We start from the raw sequence: 17503 nt of genomic DNA on the forward strand, positions 1-17503 counted from the left end.
AGTGGGTTGTACTGGTTTATACTGGTTTATACTGGTTTATACTGGTTTATAGTGGGAGGGGCTGGGACACGGCCACAAGGCTGCTGCTGGGAACCAGTATGGACTGGTTTATACTGGTTTATACTGGTTTATACTGGGAGGGACTGGGACACGGCAACGGGATTGCTACTGGGAACCAGTATGGGACTGGGTTATACTGGTTTATACTGGGTTATGCTGGGAGGGACTGGGACACGGCCACGGGATTGCTGCTGGGAACCAGTATGGACTGGGTTATACTGGTTTATACTGGGTTATACTGGGAGGGACTGGGACATGGAGCTGATACTGGGAACCAGTATGGACTGGGTTATACTGGTTTATACTGGGTTATACTGGTTTATACTGGGAGGGACTGGGACACGGCAACAGGATTGCTGCTGGGAACCAGTATGGACTGGGTTATACTGGTTTATACTGGTTTATACTGGGTTATACTGGTTTATACTGGGAGGGACTGGGACACGGCAACTGGGATGTTACTGGGAACCAGTATGGAGTGGGTTATACTGGGTTATACTGGTTTATACTGGGTTATACTGGTTTATACTGGGAGGGACTGGGACATGGGGCTGCTGCTGGGAACCAGTATGGACTGGGTTATACTGGTTTATACTGGTTTATACTGGGAGGGACTGGGACACGGCAACTGGGATGTTACTGGGAACCAGTATGGAGTGGGTTATACTGGTTTATACTGGTTTATACTGGGTTATACTGGTTTATACTGGGAGGGACTGGGACACGGCAACGGGATTGCTGCTGGGAACCAGTATGGGACTGGTTATACTGGTTTATAGTGGTTTATACTGGGAGGGACTGGGACACGGCAACAGGACTGCTACTGGGAACCAGTATGGATTGGGTTATACTGGTTTATACTGGTTTATACTGGGAGGGACTGGGACACGGCCACAGGACTGCTACTGGGAATCAGTATGGGCTGGTTTATACTGGTTTATACTGGTTTATACTGGTTTATACTGGGAGGGGCTGGGACACGGCCACGGGATTGCTGCTGGGAACCAGTATGGACTGGGTTATACTGGTTTATACTGGTTTATACTGGGAGGGACTGGGACACAACAACAGCGCTGCTGGGAACCAGTATGGACTGGGTTATACTGGTTTATCCTGGTTTATACTGGTTTATACTGGGAGGGACTGGGACACGGCCACGGGACTGCTGCTGGGAACCAGTATGGACTGGGTTATACTGGTTTGTACTGGTTTATACTGGGAGGGACTGGGACATGAAGCTGATACTGGGAACCAGTATGGACTGGGTTATACTGGTTTATACTGGTTTATAGTGGTTTATACTGGGAGAGACTGGGACACGGCAACTGGGATGTTACTGGGAACCAGTATGGGACTGGGTTATACTGGTTTATACTGGTTTATACTGGTTTATACTGGGAGGGGCTGGGACACGGCCACGGGACTGCTGCTGGGAACCAGTATGGGACTGGGTTATACTGGTTTATACTGGTTTATACTGGTTTATACTGGTTTATACTGGGAGGGACTGGGAGGGAACTGGTTTGTACTGGGATGGACTGGGAGGGGCTGGTCCATAGTGCTTTATATTGATCCATACTGGTCCATACTGGTCTGTACTGGTCCATAGTCCATGCTGCTGTGTGTTGGTCCATATTGGTTTGTACTGGTCTGTACTGGTTTATATTGGTCTGTACTGGCTTATACTGGTTCATACTGGTTCATACTGGTTCATACTGGTCCATATTGGTTTATACTGGTCCATACTAGTTTATATTGCTCCGTAGTGGTCCATGCTGGTTTATGCTGGTTTGTACTGGTCCATACTGGTCTGTACTGTTTTATGCTGGTCCATACTGGTCTGTATTATTTTGTACTGGTTTATACTGGTCTATACTGGTCCATACTGGTCTGTACTGGTCCATAGTCCATATTGGTCTCTGCTGGTTTCTGTTAGTTTATACTGGTCCATACTGGTCTGTACTGGTTCGTACTGGTCCATACTGGTTCGTAGTGGTCCATACTGGTTTGTACTTGTCCGTGTTAGTTTATACTGGCCCATACTGGTTTATACTGGTCTGTACTGGTTTATGTTGCTCTGTACTGGTTTATACGGGGCTGTACTGGTTTATATTGGTTCGTACTGGTCCATACTGGTTCACAGTCCATACTGGTCTGTACTGGTTTATACGGGTCTATACTGGTTCATACTGGTCTGTATTGGTTCATGCTGGTCCATACTGGTCCGTACCGGTCTGTACTGGTCCATACTGGTCTGTACTGGTCTGTACTGGTCCGTAGTCCGTACTGGTCTGTTCTGGTTAATACCAGTTGATACTGGTCCGTACTGGTCCGTACTGGTTTATATTGCTCTGTACTGGTTTATACTGGTCCGTACTGGTCCATACTGGTCCATACTGGTCCATACTGGTTTATACTGGTCCGTACTGGTCCATACTGGTCCGTACTGGTCCATACTGGTTTATACTGGTCCATACTGGTCCATACTGGTCCCACAGGCCTGGAGCTGCCGCAGGAGCAGGCCCTGGTGGAGATCCTGAGCGCCGCCGGGATCCGCGTGTGCCGGGGGCTGCCCCCGGTGGGACGGAGCCTGGGCAGGAAGGTGCCAAAATTCGGGGAATTTTGGGGAATTTTGGGGAATTTGGGGAATTTTGGGAATCCTGGGGGCATCTGGGGATGTTGGGGAATTTTTGGGGATTTTTGGGGATTTTTTTGGGGAATTTTTTGGGAATTTTTGGGGTTTTTGGGAATTTTTTAGGGATTTTTTTTTTTTAGTTTTTAAGGGATTTTGGAGGGGAATTTTGGGGATTTTTTCGAGATTTTTTTTGGGATTTTTGGGGAGTTTTAGGGATTTTTTTTGGAATTATTGGGAATTTTTGGGGAATTATTTTGGAATTTTAGGGAATTTTTTTAGGGATTTTTTTGATTTTATTTGGGGGGGAATTTTTTTGGAATTTTTGTGGCTTTTTTAGTGAATTATTAGGGAATTTTAGTGGAATTTTTTTGGGAATTTTTTTTTTTAATGCTAGGGAATATTTTGGAAATGTTTTTGGATTTTAGGGAATTTTTGGGGAATGTGTTTTTAATTTTTGGGAATTTTCAGGATTTTTTTGGGGGAATTTTAACGGATTTCTTGGGGATTTTTGGGGAAATACTTTTTGATTTTTTGTATTTTATTTTTAGGGTTTTTTGGGGATTTTTAGAGAATTTTCAGGGAATCTTTTGGGAATTTTGGGGGAAATTTTGGGAATTCCAGGGAGATTTTGTGGCTCAAGAATTTTGGGAATTCCAGGGGGATTTTTTAGGCTCAGGAATTTTGGGAATTCCAGGAGGATTTTGATGCTCAGAAATTCATGGAATTTTGGGGGAATTTTGGGCATTTCAGGAAATTTGTGAATTCCAGGGATTTTTTTAGCTCAGGAATGTTGATAATTTCAGGGGAATTTTGATAATTTGAGGAATTTCAGGAATTCCCAACCCCTTTTCCCATTTTTCCCCCAGGTCTCGTCCCGGGAGCGCCGGGAGCAGCAGGAGGAGAAATCGCGGCTGAGCCGGAGCCTGATCCCGGTGCTGCCCCAGCTCCTGGAAAAAGTGGGAAAATTCCACAAATTTGGGCAATTTGGGCAATTTTGGGAGGATTTGGGATTCTGGGGGATTTTTTCCCTGTGTTTTCCCAAAATTCCTGCGTGTTTTTCTGTAAAATTCCCATTCTTTCCCCTGAAATTCCCTTTTTTTCCCCTAAAATTCCTTTTTTTTTTCCCCTGAAATTCTCTTTTCCCCTAAAATTCTATTTTTTTCCTCTAAAATTTCTTTTTTTTTCCCCTTAAAATTCCTTTTTTACCACCCAAACTCCCATTTTCCCAAAATCCCCTGCTCCTGGAAAAAGTGGGAAAATTCTGGAATTTGGGCAATTTGGGGAATTTTGGGAGGATTTGGGATTCTGGGGGATTTTTTTCCGTGTTTTTAACCCAAAATCTCTGGGTGTTTTTCTCTAAAACTCCCATTTTTTTCTCCTGAAATTTTCTTTTTTTTCCGTGAAATTTCGTTTTTTCCCTAAAATCCCTGTTTTTTTCCTCCTGAAGTTCACTCATTTTGTTCCTTAAAATTCAACATTTTTTCCTGAAATTCCCTTTTTTCCCCCCAATCCCGTTTTTCCCAAAATCCCCGTTTTTCTCGCCAAATCCCATTTTCCCCAAATCCCATTTTCCCAAAAATCCCTGTTTTTCCCCATTTTCCCAAAATCCCCATTTCCCCCTCAAATTCTATTTTTCCTGAAATTCCCATTTTTCCCAATTTTTCCCCAAGTCCCCGTTTTTCACCGCAAATCCCTATTTTTCCCAAAATCCCCATTTCCCCCAAATCCCTGGTTTTTTCCCCCCAAATCCCCATTTTCCCCATTTTTCCCAAAATCCCCGTTTTTCCCAAAATCCCCATTTTTCTCCCCAAATCCCAAAATCCCCATTTTTTCCCAAAATCGCCATTTTTCCCAAATCCCTGATTTTTCCCCCAAACTCCCCTTTTTCCTCAAATCTCTGTTTTTCTTCCCAAATCCCATTTTCCCCATTTTTCCCCAAAATCTCCATTTTCCCCCATTTTCCCAAAATCCCTGTTTTTCTCCCCAAATCCCCATTTTTCCCAAAATCCCATTTTCCCCCATTTTCCCCTTTTTCCCCCCAAATCCCCGTTTTTCCTTCAAAATCCCAATTTTCCCCATTTTCCCAATATCCCATTTTCTCTAAAATCCTCATTTTTCTCAAAATCTCCGTTTTTCCCATTTTCCCCAAACTCCCATTTTTCCCAAAATCCCATTTTTCTCCCCAATCCCATTTTTTCCCAAAATCCCCATTTTTCCCAAACTCCCTATTTTTCCCAAAATCCCTGTTTTTTCCCATTTTCCCAAAATCCCCATTTCCCCCCCAAATCCCATTTTTCCCAAAATCCCCATTTTTCTCTCCAAATCTCAAAATCCCCATTTTCCCAAAACCCTTGGTTTTTTCCCCCCATTTTCCCCTAAATCCCAATTTTCCCCAATATCCCATTTTCCCCGCATCCCATTTTCCCAAAATCCCATTTTTCCAAAAATCCCAATTTTTCCCCCCAAATCCCATTTTTCCCCATTTTCCCCCAAATCCCAATTTTCCCCAAATCCCCATTCTCCCCCCCAAATCTCCATTTTTTCCCCATTTCTCCCAAAATCCCCATTTTTCCCAATATCCCATTTTCCCCAAAATCCCCAAATCCCCGTTTTTCTCCCCAAATCCCATTTTCCCCATTTTCCCCAATATCCCATTTTTCCCAAAATCCCTGTTTTTCATCCCAAATCTCCGTTTTTCCCAAAATCCTCATTTTTCTCCCCAAATCCCATTTTTTCCCAGAACCCCCATTTTTCTCCCCATTTTCCCAAAATCCCCATTTTCCCAAAATCCCCATTTTCTCCCCAAATCCTATTTCTCCCCAAAATCGGAGTTCTTTCCAAAATCCCATTTCCCCCCCAATCCCCGTTTTTTCCTCATTTCTCCCAAAATCCCCATTTTTCCCAAAATCCCCATTTTTTCGCATTTTCCCCAAATCCCTATTTTTCCCAAATCCCATTTTTTTCCCAAAATCCCATTTTCCCCATTTTCTCCCCAAATCCCCATTTCCCCCCAAATCCCCATTTTTCCCCATTTTTCCCAAAATCCCATTTTCCCCAAATCCCCATTTTTCTCCCCAAACTGCCATTTTTTCCCAAAATCCCCATTTTTCCTCCAAATCCCATTTTTTCCCAGAATCCCCATTTTTCTCCCCAAATCACAAAATCCCCATTTTTCCCTGTTTACCCAAAATCCCCATTTCCCCTCCCAAATTCTGTTTTTCCTGAAATTCTCATTTTCCCAATTTTTCCCAAAATCCCCGTTTTTTTCCCCAAACCCCCATTTTCCCCAAATCCCCGTTTTTCCCAATATCCCATTTTTTTCCCAATATCCCCATTTTTCTCCCCAAATCCCTATTTTCCCCAAAATCCCAATTTTAAACCAGGACAATCCCATTTTCTCAGTATCTTATTTTTCCCAAATCCCATTTTTCCCCAAATCCCCATTTTCTCAAAATCCCAATTTTTCTCCCCAAATCCCATTTTTCCCCATTTTTCCCAAAATCCCCATTTTTTCGCATTTTCCCCAAATCCCTATTTTCCCCAAATCCCTATTTTTCCCAAATCCCATTTTCCACCCCAAATCCCCATTTTCTCCCCAAATCCCCATTTCCCCCCAAATCCCCATTTTTCCCCATTTTCCCCAAAATCCCATTTTCCCCAAATCCCCATTTTTCCCCCCAAACTGCCATTTTTTCCCAAAATCCCCATTTTTCCTCCAAATCCCATTTTTCCCAAAATCCCCATTTTTCTCCCCAAATCCCAAAATCCCCATTTTTCCCTGTTTACCCAAAATCCCCATTTCCCCTCCCAAATTCTATTTTTCCTGAAATTCTCATTTTCCCAATTTTTCCCAAAATCCCTGTTTTTCCCCAAACTCCCATTTTCCCCAAATCCCAATTTTTCCCAATATCCCATTTTTTTCCCCAAAATCTCCATTTTTCTCCCAAAATCCCTATTTTCCCCAAAATCCCAATTTTAAACCAGGACAATCCCATTTTCTCAATATCTTATTTTTCCCAAAATCCCATTTTTCCCCAAATCCCCATTTTCTCAAAATCCCAATTTTTCTCCCCAAATCCCATTTTTCCCCATTTTTCCCAAACTCCCATTTCCCCCCATTTTCCCCAAAATCCCCATTTTCCCCAAAATCCCCATTTTCCCCAAAATCCCCATTTTTCCCCAAATCCCCATTTTTCCCCATTTTTCCCAAAATCCCCGTTTTTTCCCCCCCAATCCCATTTCCCCCCCAGTTCTCAGCGGAGCCCGAGGCGGTGGCGGCGCTGCTGGAGCTGCTGGGGCAGCTGGAGCTGGGCACGGTGCGCTCGGCCAGGATGGACAAGGTGGGCACCAGTGCGGACCAGTATGGACCAGTTTAGACCAGTATGAACCAGTTCAGACCAGTATAAATCAGTTCAGACCAGTATAAACCAGTTCAAACCAGTATAGAGCAGTATAGACCAGTCCAGTCCATCCCAGTCCCTCCCAGTCCCTCCCAGTCCCTCCCAATCCCATCGCAGTCCCATCCCAGTCCATCCCAGTCTCTCCCAGTCCCATCCCAGTCCCTCCCAGTCTCTCCCAGTCCCATCCCAGTCCCTCCCAGTCCCATCCCAGTCCCATCCCAGTCCATCCCAGTCTCTCCCAGTCCCATCCCAGTCCCTCCCAGTCCCATCCCAGTCCCATCCCAGTCCATCCCAGTCTCTCCCAGTCCCATCCCAGTCCCTCCCAGTCCCTCCCAGTCCCATCCCAGTCCATCCCAGTCCATCCCAGTTTATCCCAGTCCCTCCCAGTCTCTCCCAGTCCCATCCCAGTCCATCCCAGTCCCATCCCAATCCCTCCCAGTCCCTCCCAGTCCATCCCAGTCCATCCCAGTCCATCCCAGTGTCCGTTCCCAGTGTCTGGAGCAGGTCCTGCAGCAGATCCAGGATTTATTCCACAAACATTCCCAGTGCTCCCAGTCCATCTCAGTCTATCCCAGTCCATCCCAGTCCCTCCCAGTCCCTCCCAGTCCCATCCCAGTCCCATCCCACTCCCATCCCAGTCCCTCCCAGTCCATCCCAGTCCCTCCCAGTCCCTCCCAGTCCATCCCAGTCCCTCCCAGTCCCTCCCAGTCCATCCCAGTCCCTCCCAGTCCCTCCCAGTCCATCCCAGTCCCCTCCCAGTCCCTCCCAGTCCATCCCAGTCCATCCCAGTCCCTCCCAGTCCCTCCCAGTCCCTCCCAGTCCATCCCAGTCCCATCCCAGTCCCCTCCCAGTCCATCCCAGTCCCCTCCCAGTCCCATCCCAGTCCCTCCCAGTCCCTCCCAGTCCATCCCAGTTCATCCCAGTCCATCCCAGTCCCATCCCAGTCCATCCCAGTCCATCCCAGTCCATCCCAGTGTCCGTTCCCAGTGTCTGGAGCAGGTCCTGCAGCAGATCCAGGATTTATTCCACAAACATTCCCAGTGCTCCCAGTCCCATCCCAGTCCATCCCAGTCCATCCCAGTCCCATCCCAGTCCCATCCCAGTCCCATCCCAGTCCATCCCAGTTCATCCCAGTCCATCCCAGTCCCCTCCCAGTCCATCCCAGTCCCTCCCAGTCCCTCCCAGTCCATCCCAGTCCCTCCCAGTCCATCCCAGTCCATCCCAGTGTCCGTTCCCAGTGTCTGGAGCAGGTCCTGCAGCAGATCCAGGATTTATTCCACAAACATTCCCGGCCCTCCCCGGTGCTCTCGGCCGCCTCCCGCGCTCTCCGCGCCCTCTGTGACCCCGAGCTGTCCCTGCACGGCCTCGGGGACATCGCCCGCGGCCGCCTGGGGGACGCCCTGGGGGACAGGTGCCACCTGCAGGTGACAGAGCTGCTCCAGGTGGGGACACTGAGGGGGCATTTGGGGACACTGGGGGTGTTGGGGACATTGTGAGGATTGGGGACATTGGGGGACAGTGGGGACATCTGGGGACAGTGGGGATTGGGGACACTGGGGACGCCCTGGGGGACAGGTGCCACCTGCAGGTCACAGAGCTGCTCCAGGTGGGGACATTGGGGACACTGAGGAGACAGTGGCGACATTGGGGGCTTTGGGGACATTGGTGACAGTGGGGACACTGGGGGGCATCAGGGACATCTGGGGACATTGAGGGGACACTGGAGACAATGGGGACATTTGGGGCATTGGGGATGTCCTAGGGGACAGGTGTCACTTGCAGGTGACAGAGCTGCTCCAGGTGGGGACACTGGGGGGACATTGGGGACACTGGGGGTGTTGGGGACATTGAGGGGATTGGGGGCATTGGGTACATTGGGGACATTGGGGGGATTGGGGACAGTAGGGACACTGAGAGGACACTGGGGCATTGGGGACAGTGGAGGCCTTGGGAACACTGGGGACATTGGGGGGATTGAGGACATTGGGGACACTGGGGACATTGGGGACATTGGGGACACTGAGGCGACACTGGGGGGATTGGGGACATTGTGGGGATTGGGACAGTGGGGACACTGGGGGGTTTGGGGACACTGGGGACCCGTGGGGACACTGGGGACCCGTGCTCACCTGTCCCTGTGGGGACACGTGGGGATGTTTTGGGGACATTTGGGTGTGATGAATTTAAGGACGCCTAAAAGGGATTTGGGGACATTCTGGGGCTTGGTGGGACAGCCTTGGTGACATTTGGGGACATTTGGGGACACTGGGGTGTCCCTGTCCCGTCCCAGGCCGCGTCCCCAGACGAGGAGGACGTTTATGGGCTGGCGGCCACCCTGAGGAGACTCTGGGCCCTGTTCAGGTGACACTTGGGGACACTGGGAGGATTGGGGACATTGGGAGGATTGGGGACATTGGGGGGATTGAGGACATTGGGGACCTGAAGGGAATTTTGGGGACATTTGGGGACATTGGGGGGGACTGGGGGCATTGGGGACATCGGGGACATTGGGGACATTCAGGGACACTGGGGGGTTGGGGACATTGGGGACATTTGGGGACATTGGGGACATTGGGGACACTGGATACATTTGGGGACATTGGGGGGGATTGGGGACACTGGGAGGATTGGGGACATTGGGAACATCTGGGGACATTGAGGACATTTGGGGACACTGGGGACAGTGGGGACATTGGGGACCTGAAGGGAATTTTGGGGACATTTGGGGGGTTTGGGGACATTTGGGACTTGGGGACATCACAGGGATTTGGGGACATTGGGGACACTTTAAGGGGATTGGGGACATTGGGGGTCAAGGGCAGGGGGTGACTCCAGATGTCCCCAATGTCCCCAACCTCCTCAATGTCCCCAATGTCCTCTCTGTCCCCCAGTGTCCCCAATGTCCCCAACCCCCTCAATGTCCCCCCAATGTCCCCAATGTCCCCAATGTCCCCACAGTGACCATGACCTGACCCCCTGGGCTCTCTTCGGGCCCCTCTCGCAGCTCCTGCGCCGCGCCCTCGACACCGGGGAGGTGCCAGCAGAGGTGACACTGGGGACACCTGGGGACACTCTGGGGACACCTGGGGACACTTTGAGGACACCTGGGGACACTTTGGAGACGGCTGGGGTCATTTGGAGACACCTTGAGACACACCTGGGGACACCTGGGGACACTTTGGGGACATTTGGGGACACTTGGGGGACACCTGGAGATGCCTGAGAACATCTGGGAACACCTGGGGACACTTTGGGGACACCTGGGGTCATTTGGGGGCAGCTGGGGACACCTGGAGGGACCCCTGGGGACACTTGGGGGACAGCTGGGGACACCTGGAGGGACCCCTCGGGTCATTTGAGGATACCTGGGAACATCTGGGGACACTTTGGGGACACTTTGGGGACAGCTGGGGACACTGTGGGGGCAGCTGGGGACACCTGCAGGGACCCCTGGGGACATTTGGGGACAATTTGGGGACAGCTGGGGACACTTTGGGGACATTTGGGGACTCTTTGGGGACACACTGGGGACATTTGGGGACACTTTGAGGCTTTTGGTGACACCTGGAGACACTTGGGGACATCTGGGGACATTTTGGTCACTTCTGGTGACATTTGAGGACATTTTGGTGCCATTTGGGGCCATTTTGGTCACATTTGGGGACATTTTGGTCACATTTAGGGACATATTTGGTCATTTTGGTCACTTTTAGGAACATTTTAGGGACATTCTGGTCTTTTTTTGTCACATTTGGGGCCATTTTTGATCATTTTGGTCACATTTGGGGACATTTTAAGGCCATTTGGGGCCACTTTGGTCACATTTGGGGCAATTTTTGATCATTTTGGTCACATTTAGGGACACCTTGGTCACATTTAGGGACATTTTGGGGACATTCTGGTTTTTTTGTCACATTTAGGGACATTTTTTATCATTTTGGTCACATTTGGGGACATTTTGGTCCCATTTAGGGACATATTTGGGACATTTTGGTCACATTTGGGGCAGTTTTTGATCATTTTGGTCACATTTGGGGACATTTTAGGGCCATTTTTGGTCATTTTCTTCACATTTTTTGCCGTTTTGGTGACTTTTGAGACCATTTTGGGGCCATCTGGGTGGCATTTGGTGACATTTTGTCCCCCCCAGGTGACAGTCCCGGCCATCTCCTGCATTTTCTTCCACCTCTTCTGGGAGCTCTCCCGAATTCCCGAATCCGAAACTCTCCCGGTGAGAAATTCCCCAAAAAAAAAATCCTAAAATTCCTCAAATCCCCAAAAATTCCCTTAAATCCCAAATTCTCAAATCTCAAAATTCCCCTCCCCAAATTCCCTTTGATCCCATCCCTGAAATTCCCAAATTTCTCCCCAAAATTTGGGGAATTTTGGAATTTTCTGCTCCAGGATCTTCTTGTTTTTGTTCCTCAAAATCCCAAAAAATAAAAAAAAATTGCGAAAAAATCCTAAAAAAAAATAAAAAAAAAATCCCCCAACCTCACCCTACATCTCTCCTGGAATTTTGGGAATTCTGGAATTTTCCAGCTGGAGATGATCTCCACATCTCCTCTTTTCTGTCCTTGTGCCCCCAAAGTCCCAGAAATTTAAAAAAAATCCAGAAAAATAAAAAACAATCCCAAAATTCCTAAAAACTCTCCCAAAAATTCCCCAAATTTCCAAAAACATTCCTGAAAATTACTCCAAAAAATTTCCTGAAAATCCAAAAAAAAATCCCCAAAAAATCATCAAAAAATCCCCAAAAAATCCCCAAAATAAAAAAAATCACCAAGAATTTAAAAAAAATCTCAAGAATCCCCCAAAAAATCCCAAAAAATCACCAAAATTCCTCAAGAAATTTTTAAAAATCCCAAAAAATCCCAGAAAAATCACAAAAAATTCACTAAAAAATCCCCCCATAAATCACCAAAAAATCCTGAAAAATAAGAAAAAATCCCCCAAAATCCTCCCAAAAAATCTCAAAAAATCCTCAAAAATGCCCCAAAAAATCACCAAAAATTCCCCAAGAAATTTTTAGAAATACCCAAAAATCCCAGAAAAAATCACAAAAAATTCACCAAAAAATTACCAAAAAATCCCAAAAAAATTTTAAAAATCACAAAAAAAATCCCCCCAAAAATTAAAAAAAAATCCCAAAAAAATCCCCAAAATTTCCCCAAATTCCCCAAACCCCACCCCACATCCCCCTCAATTTTTTGTTATTTCTGGAATTTTCCAGCCTGAGCTGCACTCCCAGATCTCCTCATTCCTGTCCCTGTGCCCCCAAAAACTGTAGAAAAATCCCCCAAAATAACCTAAAAAACAATCTTAAAACTTCCCCAAAATTAAAAAAAAAATCCTAAAAAAATTCCTAAAAAATCCCCCAAAATTCCAAAAAAATCCTAAAAAAAAATCCTAAAAAAAATCCTCAAAAAATCCCCAAAAAAATCCCCAGAAAAATCCCAAAAAATCCCTAAAAAATCCCCCAAAATTCCCAAAAAATCCTAAAAAAAATCCTAAAAAACTCCTAAAAAATTCCCAAAAAATCCTAAAAAAAATCGCCAAAAATCCCAAAAAAATCCCAAAAAATCCCCCCAAAAATCCCAAAAAAATCCCCAAAAATCCCCCAAAAAATCCCAAAAAAATCCCCCAAAATTCCCAAAAAATCCTAAAAAAAATCCTCAAAAAATCCTCAAAAAAATCCTCAAAAAATCCTAAAAATCCCAAAAAAAATCCCCAAAAATCCCAAAAAAATCCCAAAAAAATCCCTAAAAAATCCCCCAAAATTCCCAAAAAATCCTAAAAAAAATCCTAAAAAAAATCCTAAAAAATTCCCAAAAAATCCTAAAAAAAATCCCCAAAAATCAAAAAAAAATCCCCCAAAAAATCAAAAAAAGTCCCAAAAAATCCCCTAAAAATCCCAAAAAATCCCCCCAAAAAATCCCAAAAAATTCCCAAAAATTCCCCCAAATTCCCCAAACCCCACCCTACACCCTCCTCAATTTTTTGTTATTTCTGGAATTTTCCAGCCTGAGCTGCACTCCCGGATCTCCTCGTTCCTGTCCCTGTGCCAGAGCTGCCTCTCAGAGCCCGACCCCGGCGTCAGGGAAAGGGTCTGGAACCTTCTGGAACCTTCTGGGAACTTTTCCTGCTCCCAGTTTGTTTTCTGTGTTTCCCACTTTGTTTTTTATATTCCCAGTTTATTTTCTGTGTTCCCAGTTTGTTTCTGTGTTGTTTTCATATTCCCAGTTTGTGTTTTCGTGTTCCCAGTTTGTTTTTCCTGTTCCCAGTTTGTTTTTTCTGTTCCCAGTTTGTTTTTCACATTCCCAGTTTGTTTTCTGTGCTCCCAGTTTGTTTCTGTGTTTCCCAGTTTGGTTTCTGTGTTTCCCAGTTTGTTTCTGTGTTTCCCAGTTTGGTTTCTGTGTTTCCCAGTTTGGTTTCTGTGTTTCCCAGTTTGGTTTCTGTGTTTCCCAGTTTGTTTTCCCCATTCCCAGTTTGTTTTTCACATTCCCAGTTTGTGTTTCCCCATTCCCAGTTTGGTTTCCCCATTCCCAGTTTATTTTTCTTCCCCCAGTTTGTTCCTGGTGCTCAGTGACCTCCTGGTGCTGCTGGGCCCGCTCCCAGTTTGTTTCTGTGTTTCCCAGTTTATTTCCCCATTCTCAGTTTGATTTCCCCATTCCCAGTTTGTATTTTCACATTCCCAGTTTGTTTTCTGTGTTTCCCAGTTTGTTTCTGTGTTTCCCAGTTTGATTTCCCCATTCCCAGTTTATTTTTCTCCCCCCAGGTGTTCCTGGTGCTCAGTGACCTGCTGGTGCTGCTGGGCCTGTTCCCAGTTTGTTTTTCACATTCCCAGTTTATATTTTCACATTCCCAGTTTGTTTTTCACGTTCCCAGTTTGATTTTTGCCATTCCCAGTTTATTTTTTGAGTTCCCAGTTTGATTTTTGCCCTCCCCAGGCGTTCCTGGTGCTCAGTGACCTCCTGGTGCTGCTGGGCCTGCTCCCAGTTTGTTTGTCACATTCCCAGTTTGTTTCTGTGTTTCCCAGTTTGGTTTCCCCATTCCCAGTTTGTATTTCACATTCCCAGTTTGTTTTTCACGTTCCCAGTTTATTTTTTGAGTTCCCAGTTTATTTTTTTTCCCCCCAGTTTGTTCCTGGTTTTCAGTGATCTCCTGGTGCTGCTGGGCCTGCTCCCAGTTTGGTTTTCACATTCCCAGTTTATATTTTGTGTTTCCCAGTTTGTATTTCACATTCCCAGTTTGTATTTCACATTCCCAGTTTGATTTCCCCATTCCCAGTTTATTTTTCACATTCCCAGTTTGTTTTTTGGGTTCCCAGTTTATTTTTCTCCCCCCAGGCGTTCCTGGTGCTCAGTGACCTCCTGGTGCTGCTGGGCCTGCTCCCAGTTTATTTTTCACATTCCCAGTTTATATTTTCCCATTCCCAGTTTGTTTCTGTGTTTCCCAGTTTGTTTTTCCCCATTCCCAGTTTATTTTCTGTGTTTCCCAGTTTGTTTTTCCCCATTCCCAGTTTATTTTCTGTGTTTCCCAGTTTGTTTTCTGTGCTCCCAGTTTGGTTTCCCCATTCCCAGTTTGTACTTTCACATTCCCAATTTGTTTCTGTGTTTCCCAGTTTGTTTTCTGTGTTTCCCAGTTTATATTTTCCCATTCCCAGTTTGTTTTTTGAGTTTCCAGTTTGATTTTTGCCCTCCCCAGGCGTTCCTGGTGCTCAGTGACCTGCTGGTGCTGCTGGGCCCGCTCCCAGTTTGTGTTTTCCCATTCCCAGTTTGTATTTCACATTCCCAGTTTGTATTTCACATTCCCAGTTTGGTTTCCCCATTCCCAGTTTGTATTTCCCCATTCCCAGTTTATTTTCTGTGTTTCCCAGGCGTTCCTGGTGCTCAGTGACCTCCTGGTGCTGCTGGGCCTGCTCCCAGTTTGTTTTTCACATTCCCAGTTTATATTTCCCCATTCCCAGTTTGTTTTTCACATTCCCAGTTTATATTTCCCCATTCCCAGTTTGTTTTTCACGTTCCCAGTTTATTTTTTGAGTTCCCAGTTTATTTTTTTTCCCCCCAGTTTGTTCCTGGTTTTCAGTGATCTCCTGGTGCTACTGGGCCTGCTCCCAGTTTGGTTTTCACATTCCCAGTTTGGTTTCCCCATTCCCAGTTTGGTTTCCCTGCTCCCAGTTTATATTTTCACATTCCCAGTTTGTTTTTTGAGTTCCCAGTTTATTTTTCTCCCCCCAGGCGTTCCTGGTTCTCAGTGACCTCCTGGTGCTACTGGGCCCGCTCCCAGTTTATTTTTCACATTCCCAGTTTATATTTTCACGTTCCCAGTTTGTGTTTTCCCATTCCCAGTTTGATTTCCCCATTCCCAGTTTATTTTCTGTGTTTCCCAGGCGTTCCTGGTGCTCAGTGACCTGCTGGTGCTGCTGGGCCCGCTCCCAGTTTGTTTCTGTGTTTCCCAGTTTGTATTTCCCCATTCCCAGTTTGTTTTTCACATTCCCAGTTTATATTTCCCCATTCCCAGTTTGGTTTCCCCATTCCCAGTTTATTTTTCACGTTCCCAGTTTGATTTTTGCCATTCCCAGTTTATTTTTTGAGTTCCCAGTTTGATTTTTGCCCTCCCCAGGCGTTCCTGGTTCTCAGTGACCTCCTGGTGCTGCTGGGCCCGCTCCCAGTTTATTTTTCACATTCCCAGTTTATATTTTCACATTCCCAGTTTGTTTTTACCCATTCCCAGTTTATTTTCTGTGTTTCCCAGTTTGTTTTTTTGAGTTCCCAGTTTATTTTTCTCCCCCCAGGCGTTCCTGGTGCTGAGTGACCTCCTGGTGCTGCTGGGCCCGCTCCCAGTTTGTTTTTCACATTCCCAGTTTATTTCCCCATTCCCAGTTTATATTTTCCCATTCCCAGTTTGATTTCCCCATTCCCAGTTTATTTTTCACATTCCCAGTTTGATTTTTGCCCTCCCCAGGCGTTCCTGGTGCTCAGTGACCTCCTGGTGCTGCTGGGCCCGCGGCAGCTCCCGGAGCCGGCGCTGCAGGCGCAGCTGGGGGTGGCCCTGGAGGATCTCGTGTTCCAGGAGAGGGAGCAGGAGCACGAGGGGGATGGTGAGAGGGGAAGTTGGGGAAATTTTGGGAATTTTTTAGGAATTTTTTTGGAATTTTTTTGGAATTTTTTTGGAATTTTTTTGGAAATTTTTTGGAAATTTTTTTGAATTTTTTGGGATTTTTTGGGGATTTTTTTGTAATTTTTTGCGATTTTTTTTGGGTATTTTTTAAGGTTTTTAGGGGGGATTTTTTTTTATTTTTTGGAATTTTTTAGGATTTTTAAAATTATTTTTTTCAGGATTTTTTTTTATTTTTTTGGGATTTTTTGAGGGATTTTTGGGGGGAATTTTAGGGAATTTTTTTGGGGGGGAGATTTTTTGGGAATTTTTTAGGATTTTTTTTATTTGGTAATTTTTAGCGATTTTTAAAAATTTTTTAAGATTTTTTGGGGGTATTTTTTTGGGATATTTTGGGGAATTTTCTTGGATATTTTCAGTAATTTTTTGGGATTTTTTAATTGTTTTAGAGGGGGATTTTTTTGGGATTTTTTGGGAATTTTGGGGGGGAATTTTTTTTTGAGGGTTTTTTTGGGATTTTTTGGCATTTTTTTGGCATTTTTTGGAATTTCTTGGAATTTTGGGGGGATTTTTTTGAGAATTTTTGGGGGAAAATCCCAAATCCGAAAATCCCAGATCCCAAAATCCCATTTTCCCACAATCCCAGGATTCCAAAATTCCCCTAAATCCATAAAAACCCCAATTTTTAGAATTTGACTTTTATTGATTTTGGAGTCGTTTCCTTTTCCGAAATCCCATTTCCCACCAACCCAAACCCCAAATCCTTAAATCCCAAAATCCCAAATCCCAAAATCCCATTTTCCCACAATCCCAGGACCCCAAAATTCCCCAAAATCCCCAAAAACCTCCATTTTCAAAAGTTGATTTTTATTGATTTCGGAGTCGTTCCCTTTCCCGAAATCCCATTTCCCACCAACCCAAACCCCAAATCCTTAAATCCCAAAATCCCAAAATTCCCAAAATTTGGGATTTTTTTGTGTTTTCAGAGGCAGCAGAGTGGGAGCTGCAGGAGCTGCAGCGGCGCCGGGCGCTCCTGGCCGGGTTCTGCCGCCTCCTCCTGCAGGGATCCCAAAATCCCCAAATCCCAAAATCCCAAATACCCAAAATCCCAAATCCCACAATTCCCATAATTCCAAGATCCCAAAATCCCATTTTCCCACAATCCCAGGATCCCAAAAATCGCAAAATTCCCCTAATTTGGGGATTCTTAGAAGTTGATTTTTGGTGAGTTTGGAGTCGTTTCCTTTTCCGAAATCCCATTTCCCACCAACAAAACCCCCAAAATCCC

General features: G+C 45.8%; 1 protein-coding gene across 1 annotated transcript in view; it reads left to right on the top strand.

The window, feature by feature from the left end:
• Positions 1-17503, top strand: part of LOC117009887 (cohesin subunit SA-3-like) — a 71383-nt gene that overhangs the window by 38157 nt on the left and 15723 nt on the right. Inside the window, exons 13-23 of the mRNA XM_033084240.1 lie at positions 2559-2662; positions 3562-3651; positions 6946-7035; positions 8334-8537; positions 9386-9456; positions 10054-10141; positions 11246-11326; positions 13119-13202; positions 16063-16198; positions 17202-17274; positions 17384-17396. Of these exons, the coding sequence (XP_032940131.1) occupies positions 2559-2662; positions 3562-3651; positions 6946-7035; positions 8334-8537; positions 9386-9456; positions 10054-10141; positions 11246-11326; positions 13119-13202; positions 16063-16198; positions 17202-17274; positions 17384-17396 (1034 nt within the window). The remainder of the gene's footprint in view (positions 1-2558; positions 2663-3561; positions 3652-6945; positions 7036-8333; positions 8538-9385; positions 9457-10053; positions 10142-11245; positions 11327-13118; positions 13203-16062; positions 16199-17201; positions 17275-17383; positions 17397-17503) is intronic.

Source organism: Catharus ustulatus, chromosome 37 (assembly GCF_009819885.2).
Source record: "Catharus ustulatus isolate bCatUst1 chromosome 37, bCatUst1.pri.v2, whole genome shotgun sequence".
Lineage (NCBI taxonomy): Eukaryota > Metazoa > Chordata > Aves > Passeriformes > Turdidae > Catharus > Catharus ustulatus.